Genomic DNA, 17,067 nt, shown 5'->3' with positions numbered 1-17,067 from the left:
AAATTCCTAACAACATCGTTGGCATGGCAATAACGGTCATATTTCCCATATAATATCTTTAACATTATTTAATTGGATTCAGTTATCTTTGTATTAAACCTGAAACTAGTCCTTCAAAAGTGCCTCTAAATTACATGAAAACACAATAAATGAACAACAAAAACGTTGATTATTTGGATGGATGGCGTATTTGTCCTGTCCAACCTGAGTTGGTGAATATAGAATAGTTGTTCTAAACCTTCCATCTGGCCTTCCAGGGTTATGGCTGCATGCCTACCCACAGAAAGCAGATGCTGACTGGCGTTGCCAGTGCCTTGCCAGGCAACCCAACTGAGCACTGCATCATGTTATCTATGGAACAATGCTCTTATATGATCCAGGATGTACTTAAGTGTGTGTGTGTGTGTGTGTGTGTGTGTGTTTGTGCGTTTAAAAATAAGACAACAACACAGCATGGCAGCAACACATGATAACACAGCATGGTAGCAACACAACATGACAAAGACACGGTAGCAACACAACATCGCAGCATCACAACAAGATAGCAGCACAAAACATGGTGCAAACATTATTAATCACAGAAATCTATTTAATTAGATATTTAATGAGGGAAGAAACCAAAAGCATAAATGCACAGAGAGAGCAGCAAGATCTGAAATAGTATCGCAAGTAAGTGATTAATAAACAAAATGACATGATTTATGAACGGTTTTTAGACCATCCCATTTCAAATGGATACTGTTATAGGATGGATAACATAACTTTCAGTCCAAATGACCTTGCTGGATTAATGGTGCAGAGATGATATGAGATAGATTAGGATGAGGTTTAGTGTATGATGACTAACACGTTACAATGCAATAATCCGTGACAGGCAATCACAATCAAATGCTAAGCAGCGTCTAATTAAATATAGGCTTGATCGGTTTATTATGGCATCTGAACTGAACAATCTATACAGTATGCGTCAAAAGTGTTGGGTCTCATGTTTTGATGCTATAGCGTGAAAGCACAGCGGGATATGCAAGCCCTGACATCGCTTGGACGCGCGTGGAGCTGTCTTTGGTGCTGAATCTCCTTCCCTCTCTCTCGCTCTCTTTCTATCTATTTGACGCTTACTCTCTCTCTCTCTCACACACACACACACACACGCGCGCGCGCGCGCGCTTGCAAATGAAGCAGGTGAGATGCTCACTGCGTGCTCAACATTCTGATTGATTGCCCTTTGGAGTCGCGACGATGCTAGTGCGTCGGAACGCACCAGAAGTAACCAGCAATCCTTGATGAAGAACTTAAAGCTATTGTCCTTATAAATATAAATAGCGACTTTTGTTGTTTTTGAAACAACGTCTTTAAGATGATATTTGTGAGAAGGTCTCTACGATAGAGCTGGAAAGCCACAGGAACATTCTGAGCGGCGGCGCGCACACGTTTGGACCTATTTTCTGGAGACCACCGGCAGATGCAGTAACGCAAATTGGATAAAATGCCTGCTCTGTTGGCGAAAATGAGCTCGAGAAGCGCCTCGTGGTTCTATGCATTCAGTGTCGTTGTTTTAAGTATTTGTGGATCCACACATGCAGCAAGTAAGTCAATTGCAAGTCTGTTTACAGTAGACTAGCCTATTCGATATCGGTGTTTAAGGTTGCCAAATATATCTGTCACACTCTGACACTCATCCAACTCAACTTTTGGTATGATATTTGAGAGGTATATATCATTTTCCCATAATGATTCTGGTGAGCTATTGTTTTAACACATTAGGACACTTGTTTTGTTAGGCTAAGAAAATGCATTTGGTGTGCTTTGAAGTCATATTCAATTGTCTTGTATTCAATTGCATGGTGTCTATGTTGACTTCAAATTGACAGGTGTTAAATGCTTATTAGGCTACTCAATGTAGCTGTTTTGGAGAAGTCATAGGGCGGCGCACAATTGGCCCAGCGTCGTCCTGGTTAGGGTTTGGACTGTGTAGGCCGTCATTGTAAATACGAATGTGTTCTTAAAACTTCTTCGGGATCGGTGTCCCGTCATTGTAAATAATATATTGTTCTTAACTGACTTGCCTAGTTAAATAAAGGTTCAATAAAAGTCAGATGAGGTAGGCTACTGTATCGGGTGGTTTGCTGGGACACTCCCTCTTTCCATCACCCGGTGGCAGTGTTTCACACTATTGTTCACGCACGGCATAAAATAACCATGGTCCTCTTTCAGAAAGTTGTAATGGACCATTGCTATCAGTTTTGCCTGAGTCATCCTTCAAAAGCTCTTCAACATCCTCCAATAGTCAGCTGCCTCACTCCGCAAAGCTGAACAGAAGAGAGGGTAAGCATTGCCACGTTCACTGTAAGCAAAATATTGTCAGATCTAGTGAGGGATTTGGCTGTGTTGGCCTGCATTATTAGAATCAGAAGATTAGATTCAGATTCAGAGATTCAGAGTGTTTAATAGTCACATGTACAGGGTTGCAGGTGTGGTTGCAGGGTAAAGTGAAAATATTCGGCTCCGAGCTCCAACATACGTGAAATAAAATACTGAAAATGGTAATAAAAAACAACAACAATAGAATAGAAATAGCACTATATACGTCATACCTCTAGCAGTGATGAATAAATACATGTTCATTGGGATGGAGGCAGAGTAAAGACTGTTGAGAGTGTGAGGGGGGATGACCATAGGGGGAGCAGCATGACCACTGAGTGGGTGTGAGGACCAAGTGAAATAAAAACAATGACAATTATGCTAAAATTAAATACATCAATAATATACATATTAACAACTGCAACAGGGATGAATGTCATTGTTAATTGTCACAGACACACACACACACACCCATTGTACCCTTTCCTGCTCCAGGAGAGGGTGGCTGGGCCCCGGAGCGGTCAGACAGACAGCCTTGGCTCCAGCTGGACCTCAGGGAGAAGATGGAGATCACGGCCATCGCTACACAGGGCCGTTCAGGGAGCTCTGACTGGGTGAGCAGCTTTATGCTGCTGTTCAGTGACTCTAGCCTGGCTTGGAAGCAGTACGGACAGAGCGAAGACACTGGGGTGAGGCTCTGCCTGTCTGGCAGGTTGATGTTTATTGTCATGAGTCTTGCCCTAGAGGCAGAACTAAGAGGCTTTTCCTTCTAGAGGGGCCAGCTGCAAAGTCAAAATTGTCTATATCGTATAAATTCATGAAAACTACAATGTCACCGGATTTAGGTTAAAAGTTGGGTGAAAAAAATATGAAATTCCCTTATGTTAATTACTAATTGTCATGTCCCTTCAAAAAGCATAATAAGAAAAATAATATTTGTGTAAGTCATAAGAAGTAGGGATTAATTTCAGGTCTTAAGGGGATTCCTTCCTTGGCAGATATTATAAGACATTTTAAAGCTGTAAATGAGAGATTTTCGTTAAGTACAGCAGAGAAAAGTAGAATGCGAAAATGAAATGTTTTGCTGTAATTAATGGAAGAAAATAGAAAGAAAGAAAATAAGAATTAAATAAAATGTCACACTTCTGAAAATACCAAATGTAAACTTTTGTTTACCTCATCAACCCCCAGCTATTTTCTGCTCTCTGTACTTGAATGCTCTCACCCCAGAAGATTCGGGTGGCCGCTTGAGAGTTACACAGAGCATAAAACACCGTCTTTTGGCCTCTAGGGTACAGCGCTTCCTTTTTGCTTGACTTGAATTACTTTATTTTTGGGGGTTTGAACTTTTGAATTGATTTCTGTGGCCACTGGGCCCACCAGAGACAGAGGTCACATTGCTTCTTCCCATGCTGAAAGGCTAAACAAATGGGCTCAGGTGGGCTTAGGCCTCCACAGAAGAATCAATACAAGTCATGAAAGAGCTTTATCTTCCCCTTAAATCTCATGTTCCTCCTCGTTCCTCTCAAAAGTTGTGAGGAAGAAGTAGAAAAACTGCATCTTGACACAAAAGCAAAGCCCTCAATTTGCCCTCGTTAGTATCATTGACTGTCTACTATTCCTGGATTTTTTTCACATTACCTTTGAATGAATGATTACTTTTCATGATCTGTTACCAATTGGAAAAAAACTTTGATTTGAATGTGTTTGACCGTTCTAGTAAGTACTGTATCTATTCTCCCTCTCCTCTTCCCAGCAGACATACAGAGGGAACACAAACTCAGAGGGTGTGGTCCAACACAAGCTGGTCCATTCCATCGCAGCGAGGTTCCTACGCTTCATCCCACTGGACTGGAGCACTACAGGATGGATCGGCCTCAGAGTGGAGGTCTATGGCTGTGCATACAGTGAGTGGATCATCACATCAGGCTGTCTCTAGTCAGGATATTGTTTGTGTTAGTGATGCGCGGATCAGCTGTTTGTTCACCCGCAACCGTCCGTGATAAAGTGAAAAACGGAAGCCCGCAACGTTTTTGACGGGCCTTTTTAGATAGGTCTATGCTTATGATTTCCGAACATTTTGTATGTTATTTGTTACTCAACTTGTCTATAATTAGGTACAGTTGAAGTCAGAAGTTTACATACACTTAGGTTGGAGTCATTAAAACTTGTTTTTTAACCACTCCACAAATTTCTTGTTATCAAACTATAGTTGTGGTAAGTCAGTTAGGACATCTACTTACTGCATGACACAAGTCATTTTTCCAACAATTGTTTACAGACAGACTATTTCACTTATAATTCACTGTATCACAATTCCAGTGGGCCAGAAGTTTACATACACTAAGTTGGCTATACCTTTAAGCAGCTTGGAAAATTCCAGAAAATTATGTCATGGCTTTAGAAGCTTCTGATAGGCTAATTGACATCATTTGAGTCAAGTTGTTATTTTGAAGCAACATCTCAAGACATCAATCAGGAATTTAAAGCTTGGTCGCAAACGAGTCTTCCAAATGGACAATGACCCCAAGCATACTTCCAAAGTTGTGGCAAAATGGCTCAAGGACAACAAAGTCAAGGTATTGGAGTGGCCATCACAAAGCCCTGACCTCAATCCTATAGAACATTTGTGGGCAGAACTGAAAAAGTGTGTGCGAGCAAGGAGGCCTACAAACCTGACTCAGTTACACCAGCTCTGTCAGGAGGAATGGACCAAAATTCACACAACTTATTGTGGGAAGCTTGTGGAAGGCTACCCGAAACGTTTGACCCAAGTTAAACAATTTAAAGGCAATGCTACTAAATACTAATTGAGTGTATATAAACTTCTGATCCACTGGGAATGTGATGAAAGAAATAAAAGCTGAAATGAATCATTTTCTCTACTAATATTCAGACATTTCACATTCTTAAAATAAAGTGGTGATCCTAACTGACCTAAGGCAGGGAATTCTTTGTAGGATTAAACGTCAGGAATTGTGAAAAACTGATTTTTAAATGTATTTGGCTAAGGTGTATGTAAACTTCTGACTTCAACTGTACATGCAGCTTCTCTTCTGTCATTATTTGTTGCCCTGGAAGAGTAAATAAACCCTTGCTCACCAGAAAAATGTCAAAAATTGATAGAATTAATGCTTTAACCTAGTTGACTAAAGTTTGTTTTCGCTTTCCTCTTTAATCTCTGCTTCTCTCGTGCAGCAAAGACGTTTAGGGACCGGGGAAAAAATGCAATAATAAAAAATTAAAAACTGGAAAGATTATTTGGCTCGCGTACAGTTAAGCCCTAAAGCTTAGGTTTAGGCTATGCACTAACGCCAGACAAAATAATGAAATAAAACCTTAATGTAGCCCATAGATAAGAATTGCACAAGAATTATACATTTATGGATTTTTAATGCATTATTTCTCTTTATTTAACCTGCCCGCCACACAATGTTAAATGTAAGTACTTCGTAACGACCAAACTAGTGGCAACTGAGCTGCCACCAACTTGAAGGAGACGATACCTTAACTTTGCTGGAGTATTGAAACTCATCATCCTGAGATGTTTTTAAAACATTAATTTATTTAAGTGTTGTCCAACACCTTCCTAGGGTCTGGGAGCACTAACAGAAAAGGTTGAAAACTATATTTTGGTGTTTTGAATCGTGTTTAGTGCAGAATTAGATACCTTCTCTTTTGGTGCGGTTTCCTCCCTCTAAAGCTTCTAAACACCATTATAATGTTTTGAATTCTGTCGAGTGCAGAAATAGATCCCTATTTCTGAAGTCTCTTAACGTTTCACGTTGTTTTAAATATTAAAATATTTAAATTGTCAGGCATAGTGTTCAAATCACCAGCAGTAGCTGTAGGTTGACCTGAAAAAATGTAGGATTCTGCTCTTGCCTCTTTTGTTGACAACCAGGTTCTTCTTCTTATTCTTTGGTATTATGGCGGTCCACAAATAAATGTTGTAGGTGCCTACTGCTACCCACTGTATCGGCTGTGTATCAGCCAACTAGTTGGTTGTATAAATTCATTACACTTTGTGAAAAAATTGCACTACCAACTAAACCTACAACCATCAAAACCTCACCACTACTTGGCCCAATCGGATTATTTTGGTAAAAAGAAATGAACAAATCATTGAAATGACTTGGGGTATTTTGACAATTTATTGAGACTGCTATGAAATGACAGAGGAGCTATGTAGGAGAAACAGATTGAAGGGAGCATGGAATTTAACCCCGGTCTTCGGTGGGGAGAGGGGTGACGTGTCTAAGCCAGCTACATTAGGCCTACAGCTATACCACGGGCTCTGCACGACTTGCATTCATTTTTATTAAGTATGGTATATAGTGCATTCGGAAAGTATTTAGACCCCTTTCCACATTTTGTTACGTTACAGCCTTATTCTAAAATTGAATAAATCAATGGTTTTCCTCATCAATCTACACACAATACCCCGTAATAACAAAGCAAAAACACATTTTTAGAATTTTGTTCAAATATATAACAATGAAAAAATATTATATCACATTTACAGAAGTATTCAGACCCTTTATTCAGTACTTTGTTGAAGTAGCTTTGGAAGTAATTACAGCCTCGCGTCTTCTTGGGTATGACGCTACAAGCTTGGCACACCTGTATTTGGGGATTTTCTCCCATTCTTCTCTGCAGGTCCTCTCAAGCTCTGTCAGGTTGGATGGTTGTCCTTCTGGAAGGTTCTCCCATCTCCACAGAAAAACTCTGAAGCTCTTTTAGAGTGACCATTCGGGTTCTTGGTCACCTCCCTGACCAAAGTCCTTCTCCCCCGATTGCTCAGTTTGGCCAGGCGGCCAGCTCTAGGAAGAATCTTGGTGGTTCCAATGGAGGCCACTGTGTTCTTGGGGACCTTCAATGCTGCAGACATTTTTGGTACCTTTCCCCAGATCTCTGCCTCAACCCAATCCTGTCTCGGAGTGCTACAGACAATTCCTTCAACCTCATGGCTTGGTTTTTGCTCTGAAATGCACTGTCAACTGTGGGACCTTATATAGACAGTTGTGTGACTTTCCAAATCATGTCCAATCAATTGAATTTACCACCGGTGGACTCCAATCAAGTTGTAGAAACATCTCAAGGATGATCAATGGAAACAGGATGCACCTGAGCTAAATTTTGAGTCCCATAGCAAAGGGTCTGAATACTTTTATAAATAAGGTTTTTCTGTTTTTTATTTGTAATACATTTGCAAATATTTCTAAAAACCTGTTATCGCTTTGTCATTATGGGGTATCGTGTGTAGATTGACGAGGATTATATATATATTATATATATTATATATTATATATATATTTTTTTGTCCAGTTTAGAAAAAGGCTGTCACGTAACAGATGGGATCTGTTGGGAGGGATCTGAATACTTTACGAATGCATTGTATGTTGGTTGTCAATTTCAATTCACCCCAGAATAGTTTCTTACAGTGTGGCTGTGTGGTTGAGCAGGTAAAATTCAAATGAAATGTACTATGTTATTGCCCCTCCCCCTGTTTCTAATCTGTCCAAATAAACCGTTGGAAAAATAAAGGTGGAATTCCACACAAAAAAATACCCATAGGCCCTTATCATCAATCAATAAACCATCGATTGTATGAGAAACACCGTTTTTGTGTTTTTATGCTGCCTTTTACATGCACTGAAACCCCCAAAAGTGTTGTTTTCACAACACTGTCTTAAAAACACCAATATTCAAGTTGAAGAACCACTTTGGGTGTTTCAGACTATTTTGTTTCTGTTTTAGAAGACATTCTGTGTATTAAAACGCTCACATTGGGTTTACATTCAAATACCCCCCAAACACCAGATCTCAGATTAGGTGCACTACTTTTCATGGTTATTTTTACAGTGCAACTGCCCTTCATCCATACAATATGTGTGTGTGTGTGTGTGTGTGTGTGTGTGTGTGTGTGTGTGTGTGTGTGTGTGTGTGTGTGTGTGTGTGTGTGTCTGATTATATACTAATGTATTATAAAGCGTTAGCACAAATTTTAACATTATGGTAATATTCAGTATATGGGTAATCTGACTGTGTTTTCTTCATGTTTATCTTCATCCACTATTGGTTCACAGAGTCAGATGTGGCAAACTTCAACGGCAGGAGTGCTCTGTTGTACCGATTTAACCAGAAGTCCCAGAGAACGGTGAAGGATGTGATCTCCCTCAGGTTTAAGAGCTATGGGGCAGATGGGGTGCTGGTGCACGGGGAGGGACACAGAGGAGACTACCTGACATTGGAGCTGCACCACGGGACCCTGGCTCTGCACCTCAACCTGGGTAAGCACAGGCCAACGGTCTCATACAACTACTATAAGGGAACGGTGCTATCATTATGACAAAATCAAATATACAGTAAAAGATGCTGATTCTGAAAACTCCTCATTCAACCTACCGTATCTGTGTTGTACTCTTCTTCCCTCCTCCTCCTCTCCCTCTTCCCTCTCTCCAGATGACGCTAAGCTCTACCCCAGCAGAGGGAATGTGTCAGTGGGCCTGGGCAGTCTCTTGGATGACCAGCTCTGGCACTATGTCCTAGTTAAACGCTCCAACAAGCAGGTCAACCTCACCGTGGATGGGCACACACGTCACCTCAGTACCACGGGTGTGGAAGACTCACTGGAGGTGGACTATGAGGTGCGTCATCACTCATTAATGTACTGTATTTCATTAGAGCCACTGCAAATTATGCGGCATAATTAATGATGCGCCATCAATCATTTATTCATCCATACATTACTGAATGATATATATTTAAATGTTTTTTTTTGGTGGTGTAATCAATCAGTAATGTTTTTTTATGAATCCCATTCTCTTTGTGTCTCAAAGCTCAGCTTTGGAGGAATTCCTATACCTGGTAAACCAGGAAGCTTCCTTAGGAAGAACTTCCATGGCTGCATAGAGAACCTCTACTATAATGGAGTCAGCATTATCAACCTGGCCAAGCGACGCAAGCTCCAGATCCACAGTGTGGTAGGGATCTATACTATACATAAAGCATACTGAATGTACACTGGTCTAGCATACTGTATGTACCCCATGAAAAAAAAAACTACAGGGCCCCTAACATAGAAATCAGAATGGTTCAGATTAAAATAACGTACTGAACAATATGTGTTCTTAAATGTACTAACTGTGAGCTTCTGCTGCTCTGTACTACAATTGTGCATATTCTAGTTTCCACCTTCATCCTTTGCCTTTATTTTTTTTAACAGTATTGCAAACATTTTTGGTTCCTAATGTTAAAAAAAACCTGTCTGCGTCATGAGATTTTTATGATGCTTTATTATAAATAACTAAACAATTGGTGACTTATTTTTTAATATATGGTTTTGTAGTCAGTTTCAATGAAGAAATTACCAATGATCCATGTTTAAGATTAAATAATTGATGACCAATTCTTATAAACAAGGCTAACCCTCTACTGCCCATAACATCTAAATATATGCCTAAATAACATACCCAATATAAAAACAATTCCTGAACTATGTGGACTGCAGGCATAAATGTGGTACCTACAGAGAGCAAGCATCTGTGAGACTGCAACTGTAGTGTCAAGACATTATGTGGTTCATTCCTGAGTAAGTTCTACACGAGATAAACCATAGCAGAACATACTCTGAAACAGTATTTTGCCCGTCCCCGGGCAGGCTTGGGTAGAACAGGTTAAGGCATTTGCCCTTGTGTTTGTTCCCTTGAAATAAAACTCAGAGGTTACCCTGCACCAAGAGCCCAGCGTCAAGCCTTCTTGTTTATAATGTCTTTACAATGACATTTTCTAGCTAACTGGTTTTCATTTGGAAGGATCAAGTCTGCCTTGGCACATTGCAGATCTTAGATTGTTCTTTGGAAGTTTCAGCTTACTGAAGGCACATTCACCTCCAGCAACTGTTGCAGGCATTGTACAGAAGATTCGCAGTGCAACGCATATCTCTCTAAAAAAAATGCTCTGTAGGATGCATCTTGTGGATGGCATGTAGGAACTCTACAGGAGCCAGTGGCACCATATATCATCTTTAGACGTCGCACCTCATTTTCAAATCCATCTGTGAGATCTTTGCGGAGTACTTGTTTCTCAATTTGTGGCAAGATACACACATTTGGTTTTGGTGAAATCTCCTTGCGTATAGCTGCAGTCGCGTGGAACCGCAAGCACTGTGTTGCGAAATCCAGTGTCTGACTTCTGTTCATTTTGCTATGTCATCTTCAGTCTCGTCAGGGAAACGTTTTATTTGTTTTCTGTCGGCTCCTCTGTTCACTGTGAAACTGAGCAGTTCCGCCCCGTTCATTTGCCACCGTGGAGGCTTCTGCCAAAAGAGCGTCACCATTGATTACGCAGAGCCTGTATTTCTTCCTGTAGTGCCTTAATGTGAGCTGCTTCAGTGTCCACTGAAATATTTCCTGACTGCAGAATTAGGCTTCTATACTCAATGCACTGCAAAACTCTTACCCAGAAAGTGAGCAGGAAGATTGCCTTGAAAGGCATTAAGTAGCTTTTCAGACCTTTTGCCTCAGATTTGGCTTCTTGTTTGTCAAGCTGCAGCTAGCAAGAAGCATGTCTAGGGCCTTGATGATAGACGGTAAATGAGTTGCCACTGGTCGGACCGCAGCAATAAGCACACTCCATCGTGTCTCTGAAAGGCGGTTAAGACAGCAGCCAGTATTTTCTTTGAGAATGGCCCATCGCTCTGGGCTGGAACTGAACAGATTGTACAGACGATTCACACAGACAAAAAAGGTTGACACTCCTGGGCACGGCTGAGCTGCATGTACACCCACAAGAATAAGAGTATGGGAGGCACACGGTGAGTATGTGGCCAGTGGATTCTTTTGCAGTGTGTGTGCCTGAACTCCCTTCACTTTCCCTGACATATTTGTACCGTTTATCATAGCCTTGACCACGGCAATCTGCTATGTCAATACCATGCCCTTCCAATGCACTCAAATCATTTCGGAAAATTGCCTGTTTTTCTAGCAAAGTCTTTAAATTCAAGAAAACGTTCAATTATTTCCCTGTCACCTGCTTCCCGGAACTTTATCTTTGTGTACATATCTCACCAAGAATACATTTAGCTCAGTATGGGAAATGTCTGGAGTTGCATCACATACAACAGAGTAATAGATTACATCTTCTCTTTCATAAAGTATTGAGTAATAGATTACATCTTCTCTTTCATAAAGTATTGAGTAATAGATTACATCTTCTCTTTCATAAAGTATTGAGTAATAGATTACATCTTCTCTTTCATAAAGTATTGAGTAATAGATTACATCTTCTCTTTCATAAAGTATTGAGTAATAGATTACATCTTCTCTTTCATAAAGTATTGAGTAATAGATTACATCTTCTCTTTCATAAAGTGTTGAGTAATAGATTACATCTTCTCTTTCATAAAGTATTGAGTAATAGATTACATCTTCTCTTTCATAAAGTATTGAGTAATAGATTACATCTTCTCTTTCATAAAGTGTTGAGTAATAGATTACATCTTCTCTTTCATAAAGTATTGAGTAATAGATTACATCTTCTCTTTCATAAAGTATTGAGTAATAGATTACATCTTCTCTTTCATAAAGTGTTGAGTAATAGATTACATCTTCTCTTTCATAAAGTATTGTTTTCAAAAACCCTTTGACCACACATTCCTATGAACTCGTTGTGGCTCTCAGATCTGAGGTAATACGAGTGCCGTGCTCCTTTCCTTTTGTCCCTGACTTTCTGTAAGTGCTCACGTAATAGCGGGTCATCATTTGACGACATTTCAAGGAAGCCTAGGTAATGTCCATGATGCACATCATCAAGATTGAGTGATTTCCCTCAGAATGGTAGATTCCTAGATGCGATGCACAGTGTCATCCAAAATCCTTTCTACAAGTGCTCTGTTTTTATACATTTCGGACTGGATTTGTTTCTGCAGCTGACTGTCTATACCTGTAGCTGTTGTTACGGGTATGCTGGATATTTTTTCATTTCCAGTAACAGTTCTTGTGAGACACACCATCCTCATGCTCTGGTAGTGTGTCATACATTCTCTGCCATTTCACTGATGATATCGTATAGCCATCCTTACTATTCAGAGAACTGGGTGAAGGTTTACTTTGCTCATGAGAAAAAAAGAACACATGGAATGCAATATAATGCCTTTACACTCTTACTATAAATAAGCCAGTCTCTCTGCAACATTTCTCTTCTGTTTGCTGACTTACTGTAAATAGTTGGGGAATGGCTTGCCTTCTGAGTGAGTGCATGCTTTTATACAGTTCTGTCTCCTCACCACACCAGTTGGCTAGTCTGTGAACAACAGCTTCCCTTTCAAAACATCATCTTCCACACTTCGAATCTGTCCATTCTCTTCCTTTCCCTTATTACTTGCTTGTTCAATCTCTTCTGTCACTCCTTTACTGGCACAGCTGCTACTCCTTAACTCCTCTTCATCCTCCCTGCTCTCCTCTGCATCAGAGTCTGTCTGACAGCTTTCTGCTGACCTGGGGCTCTCTAGGCACTAGGAAATGAGTAAGCAAAGGGAAATTTATGTTTAATGTTCACTTCTACAAAGGTTACCATACTAAAAATCTACTACAAAATGAAAAAACGTTTTAATAGTATACAGTTGAAGTCGGAAGTTTACATACACTTAGGTTGACTGTGCCTTTAAACAGCTTGGAAAATTCCAGTTGGTCAGAAGTTGACATACACTAAGTTGACTGTTCCTTTAAACAGCTTAGAAAATTGGCTTTGGAAGCTTCTGATAGGCTATTGACATAATTTGAGTCAATTGAAAGTGTACCTGTGGATGTATTTCAAGGCCTACATTCAAACGTCGTGCCTCTTTGCTTGACATCATGGGAAAATCAAAAGAAATCAGCCAAGACTTCAGAAAAGAAAATTGTAGACCTCCACAGGTCTGGTTCATCCTTGGGAACAATTTCCAAATGTCTGAAGGTACAACGTTCATCTGTACAAACAACAGTACGCAAGTATAAACACCATGGGACCACGCAGCCATCATACCCCTCAGGAAGGAGACGCGTTCTGTCTCCTTGAGATGAACGTACTTTGGTGCGAAAAGTGTAAATCAATCCCAGAACAACAGCAAAGGACCCTGTGAAGATGCTGGAGGAAACAGGTACAAAAGTATCTATATTCACAGTAAAGCGAGTCCTATATCGAAGTAACCTGAAAGACCGCTCAGCAAGGAAGAAGCCACTGCTCCAAAACCGCCATAAAAAAGCCAGACTATGGTTTGCAACTGAACATGGGGACAAAGATTGTACTTTTTGAAGAAATGTCCTCTGGTCTGAGGAAATGAAAAATAGAACTGTATGGCTATAATGACCATCGTTATGTTTGGAGGAAAAAGGGGGAGGCTTGCAAGCCGAAGAACACAATCCCAACCGTGAAGCACGGGGGTGGCAGCATCATGTTGTGGGGGTGCTTTGCTGCAGAAGGTACTGGTGCATTTCACAAAATAGATGGCATCATGAGGTAGGAACATTATGTGGACAATTATGTGGACATATTGAAGCAACATCTCAAGACATCAATCAGGAATTTAAAGCTTGAGTCTTCCAAATGGACAATGACCCCAAGCATACTTCCAAAGTTGTGGCAAAATGGCTCAAGGACAACAAAGCCAAGGTATTGGAGTGGCCATCACAAAGCCCTGACCTCAATCCTATAGAACATTTGTGGGCAGAACTGAAAAAGCGTGTGCGAGCAAGGAGGCCTACAAACCTGACTCAGTTACACCAGCTCTAATAAGTTGGGCCTAAATTGACCCAATTTATTGTGGGAAGCTTGTGGAAGGCTACCCGAAACGTTTCACCCAAGATAAACAATGTAAAGGCAATGCTACCAAATACTAATTGAGTGTATGTAAACTTCTGACCCACTGGAAATGTGATGAAAGAAATAAAAGTTGAAATAGATCATTCTCTCTACTATTATTCTGACATTTCACATTCTTAAAATAAAGTGGTGATCCTAACTGACCTAAGACAGGGAATTTTATATGAGATTAAATGTCAGGAATTGTGAAAAACTGAGTTTAAATGTATTTTGCTAAGGTGTATGTAAACTTCTGACTTCAACTATACATATCAAATAGAATTCGTATTTAAGTGTGTCTAAGTCATCATGTGCCTAACTTTACAATACAAAAATGTGTCTAGTTATGCTGCTGCTGCTATAAAACAACTGCCTCACCTCCAAGGTCCACTGTTTCAACTTCATGTGGTAGACACGTTGGGATCTTTGTCTACGGCAGTAGTAGAACTAGAATCTACAGCATGGATAGGTCGACTACATGTTAGGTTTTAATGTTAGTCTTATTAGCTATCCAATATCGCACAAATGTTGTGGAATACAGTTCTAATAATATCTAAATAATAGCTAATTAGCTAGCCATAGCTGGTAATGGTAGCTCATCATTATCATGTTAATAATTACTGCTCTGACCGAGCCGTGTGAGTCAACGGTGGGCAGTTACCTGCAGCTAGCAAGCTATCAAGCTAGCTATATTGGCAAGCTAGGCTACTCAGTTCGGCAGGCCGTCTACACTGACTTACCACTCAAATCCTTCTCCTTTTTTTTTCTGTGAAAAAACGTAGTGAGTATTTTTTTTCGCTGAATTTTGCTTTATCCGTCTCTGTTTCCTTTCTTTCCTTTTCTGGAAACCCAATTTTGTTTTTGAGGGGGACATAGTGGTTATCTCTTGTGACTGCTTAGGCTACATGCTTGAGCAACTGTCAGATCAGAGGTATTGTTTTTTTCACCTCGTGGAGAATGGACCAAACCATGTACATTATGGTGGGGGGGGGGGGGGGGGGGTGCAAATGGGATGGTTGCCTGACCTGATTATGGTTATACGTTTTCATTTTTATCACAGATTCTTTTGTCTAACATTTTTTAAATTATGAACAAATAATTTTCTAAACATTTAGGGGCACTTACCAGGCTAGGGCCCCATGAATCATTCATGCCCCCCCTTAACGTCACCCTTGTATATACATACTACACTCCAACAGAATAAACTCCAATAAGAATGACCATTAATTAAAGTCATTCTATAAGTTATGGCTAAATGACCCAGTATGGATGAATGTGGGGTGTTTTGCATTAGAAAACAGGTGGTTCGAGCCCTGAATGCTGATAGTTTGAAAGCTGTGCTATATCAGACCGTATACCATAGGTATGACAAAAATATATATTTTTACTGGTCTAATTACGTTGGTAACCAGTTCATAATGGCAATAAGGCACCGCGGGGGTTTGTGATATATAGGCAATATACCACGCTTAAGGGCTGTAATCAAATCAAATACAATTTTATTTGTCACATACACATGGTTAGCAGATGTTAATGCGAGTGTAGCGAAATGCTTGTGCTTCTAGTTCCGACCATGCAGTAATATCTAACAAGTAATCTAACAATTTCACAACAACAAAGGAATGAATAAGAATATGTACATATAAATATATGGATGAGCGATAGCCAAATGGCATAGGCAAGATGCAGTAGATTGTATAGAGTATTGTATATACATATAAGATGAGTAATGTAGGGTATTTAAACATTATATAAAGTGGCATTGTTTAAAGTGACAAGTGACACTTTTATTACATCCAATTATTAATTATTAAAGTGGCTGGAGTTGAGTCAGTGTGTTGGCAGCAGCCACTCAATGTTAGTGGTGGCTGTTTAACAGTCTGATGGCCTTGAGATAGAAGCTGTTTTTCAGTCTCTCGGTCCCTGTACTGACCTCACCTTCTGGATGATAGCGGGGTGAACAGGCAGTGGCTCAGGTGGTTGTTGTCCTTGATGATCTTTATGGCCTTCCTGTGACATCGGGTGGTGTAGGTGTCCTGGAGGGCAGGTAGTTTGCCCCCGGTGATGCATTGTGCAGACCTCACTACCCTCTGGAGAGCCTTACGGTTGTGGGCGGAGCAGTTGCCGTACCAGTTGCCGTACTCTCGATTGTGCATCTGTAGAAGTTTGTGAGTGCCGAATTTCTTCAGCCTCCTGAGGTTGAAGAGGCGCTGCTGCACCTTCTTCACGACGCTGTCTGTGTGGGTGGACCAATTCAGTTTTTCCGTGATGTGTACGCCGAGGAACTTAAAACTTACAGTCATGGGTGAACAGGGAGTACTGGAGAGGGCTGAGAACGCACCCTTGTGGGGCCCGGGTGTTGAGGATCAGCGGGGTGGAGATGTTGTTTCCTGCCCTCACCACCTGATGGCGTCCCGTCAGAAAGTCCAGTACCCAGTTGCACAGGTCGGGGTCGAGACCCAGGGTCTCGAGCTTAATGACGAGTTTGGAGGGTACCATGGTGTTAAATGCTGAGCTGTAGTCGATGAACAGCATTCTTACATAGGTATTCCTCTTGTCCAGATGGGTTAGGGCAGTGTGCAGTGTATCAAGGGACCCCGCTTTTTGTCGTGCATAAAAACAGCCCTTAGCTGCGGTTTATTGGTCATATACCACACCTCCTTGGGCCTTATTGCTTAATCATGAATTTGTTTTGTGTCATGAAGGTTCACACCTCTCAAAATACATTTTCAAAACTACAATGCTGGAAGATGATGCATATATAAAATTAAATGGTGGTTAGGAAGAGGCAAAGTAGGTACAGTTTTCCCAGTCCATTACAGAACGCCTCTGCTCTGTCTATTTTAATGTAATATTGTACAGCTC

At 40.6% G+C, this 17,067-nt stretch overlaps 1 protein-coding gene across 1 annotated transcript in view; it reads left to right on the top strand.

The window, feature by feature from the left end:
• Positions 1-2,220: 2,220 nt before the first annotated feature.
• Positions 2,221-17,067, top strand: part of LOC110495918 (contactin-associated protein-like 5) — a 29,893-nt gene continuing 15,046 nt past the window's right edge. The window contains exons 1-6 of the mRNA XM_036952421.2: positions 2,221-2,325; positions 2,857-3,050; positions 4,121-4,268; positions 8,451-8,654; positions 8,827-9,011; positions 9,204-9,347. Of these exons, the coding sequence (XP_036808316.2) occupies positions 2,925-3,050; positions 4,121-4,268; positions 8,451-8,654; positions 8,827-9,011; positions 9,204-9,347 (807 nt within the window). The 5' untranslated portion in view covers positions 2,221-2,325; positions 2,857-2,924. The remainder of the gene's footprint in view (positions 2,326-2,856; positions 3,051-4,120; positions 4,269-8,450; positions 8,655-8,826; positions 9,012-9,203; positions 9,348-17,067) is intronic.

Source organism: Oncorhynchus mykiss, chromosome 18, assembly GCF_057628025.1.
Source record: "Oncorhynchus mykiss isolate SJ-2025 chromosome 18, ASM5762802v1, whole genome shotgun sequence".
Lineage (NCBI taxonomy): Eukaryota > Metazoa > Chordata > Actinopteri > Salmoniformes > Salmonidae > Oncorhynchus > Oncorhynchus mykiss.
The sequence above is the reverse complement of the archived record's forward strand: the minus strand, read 5'-3'. Positions and strand labels throughout refer to the sequence as shown.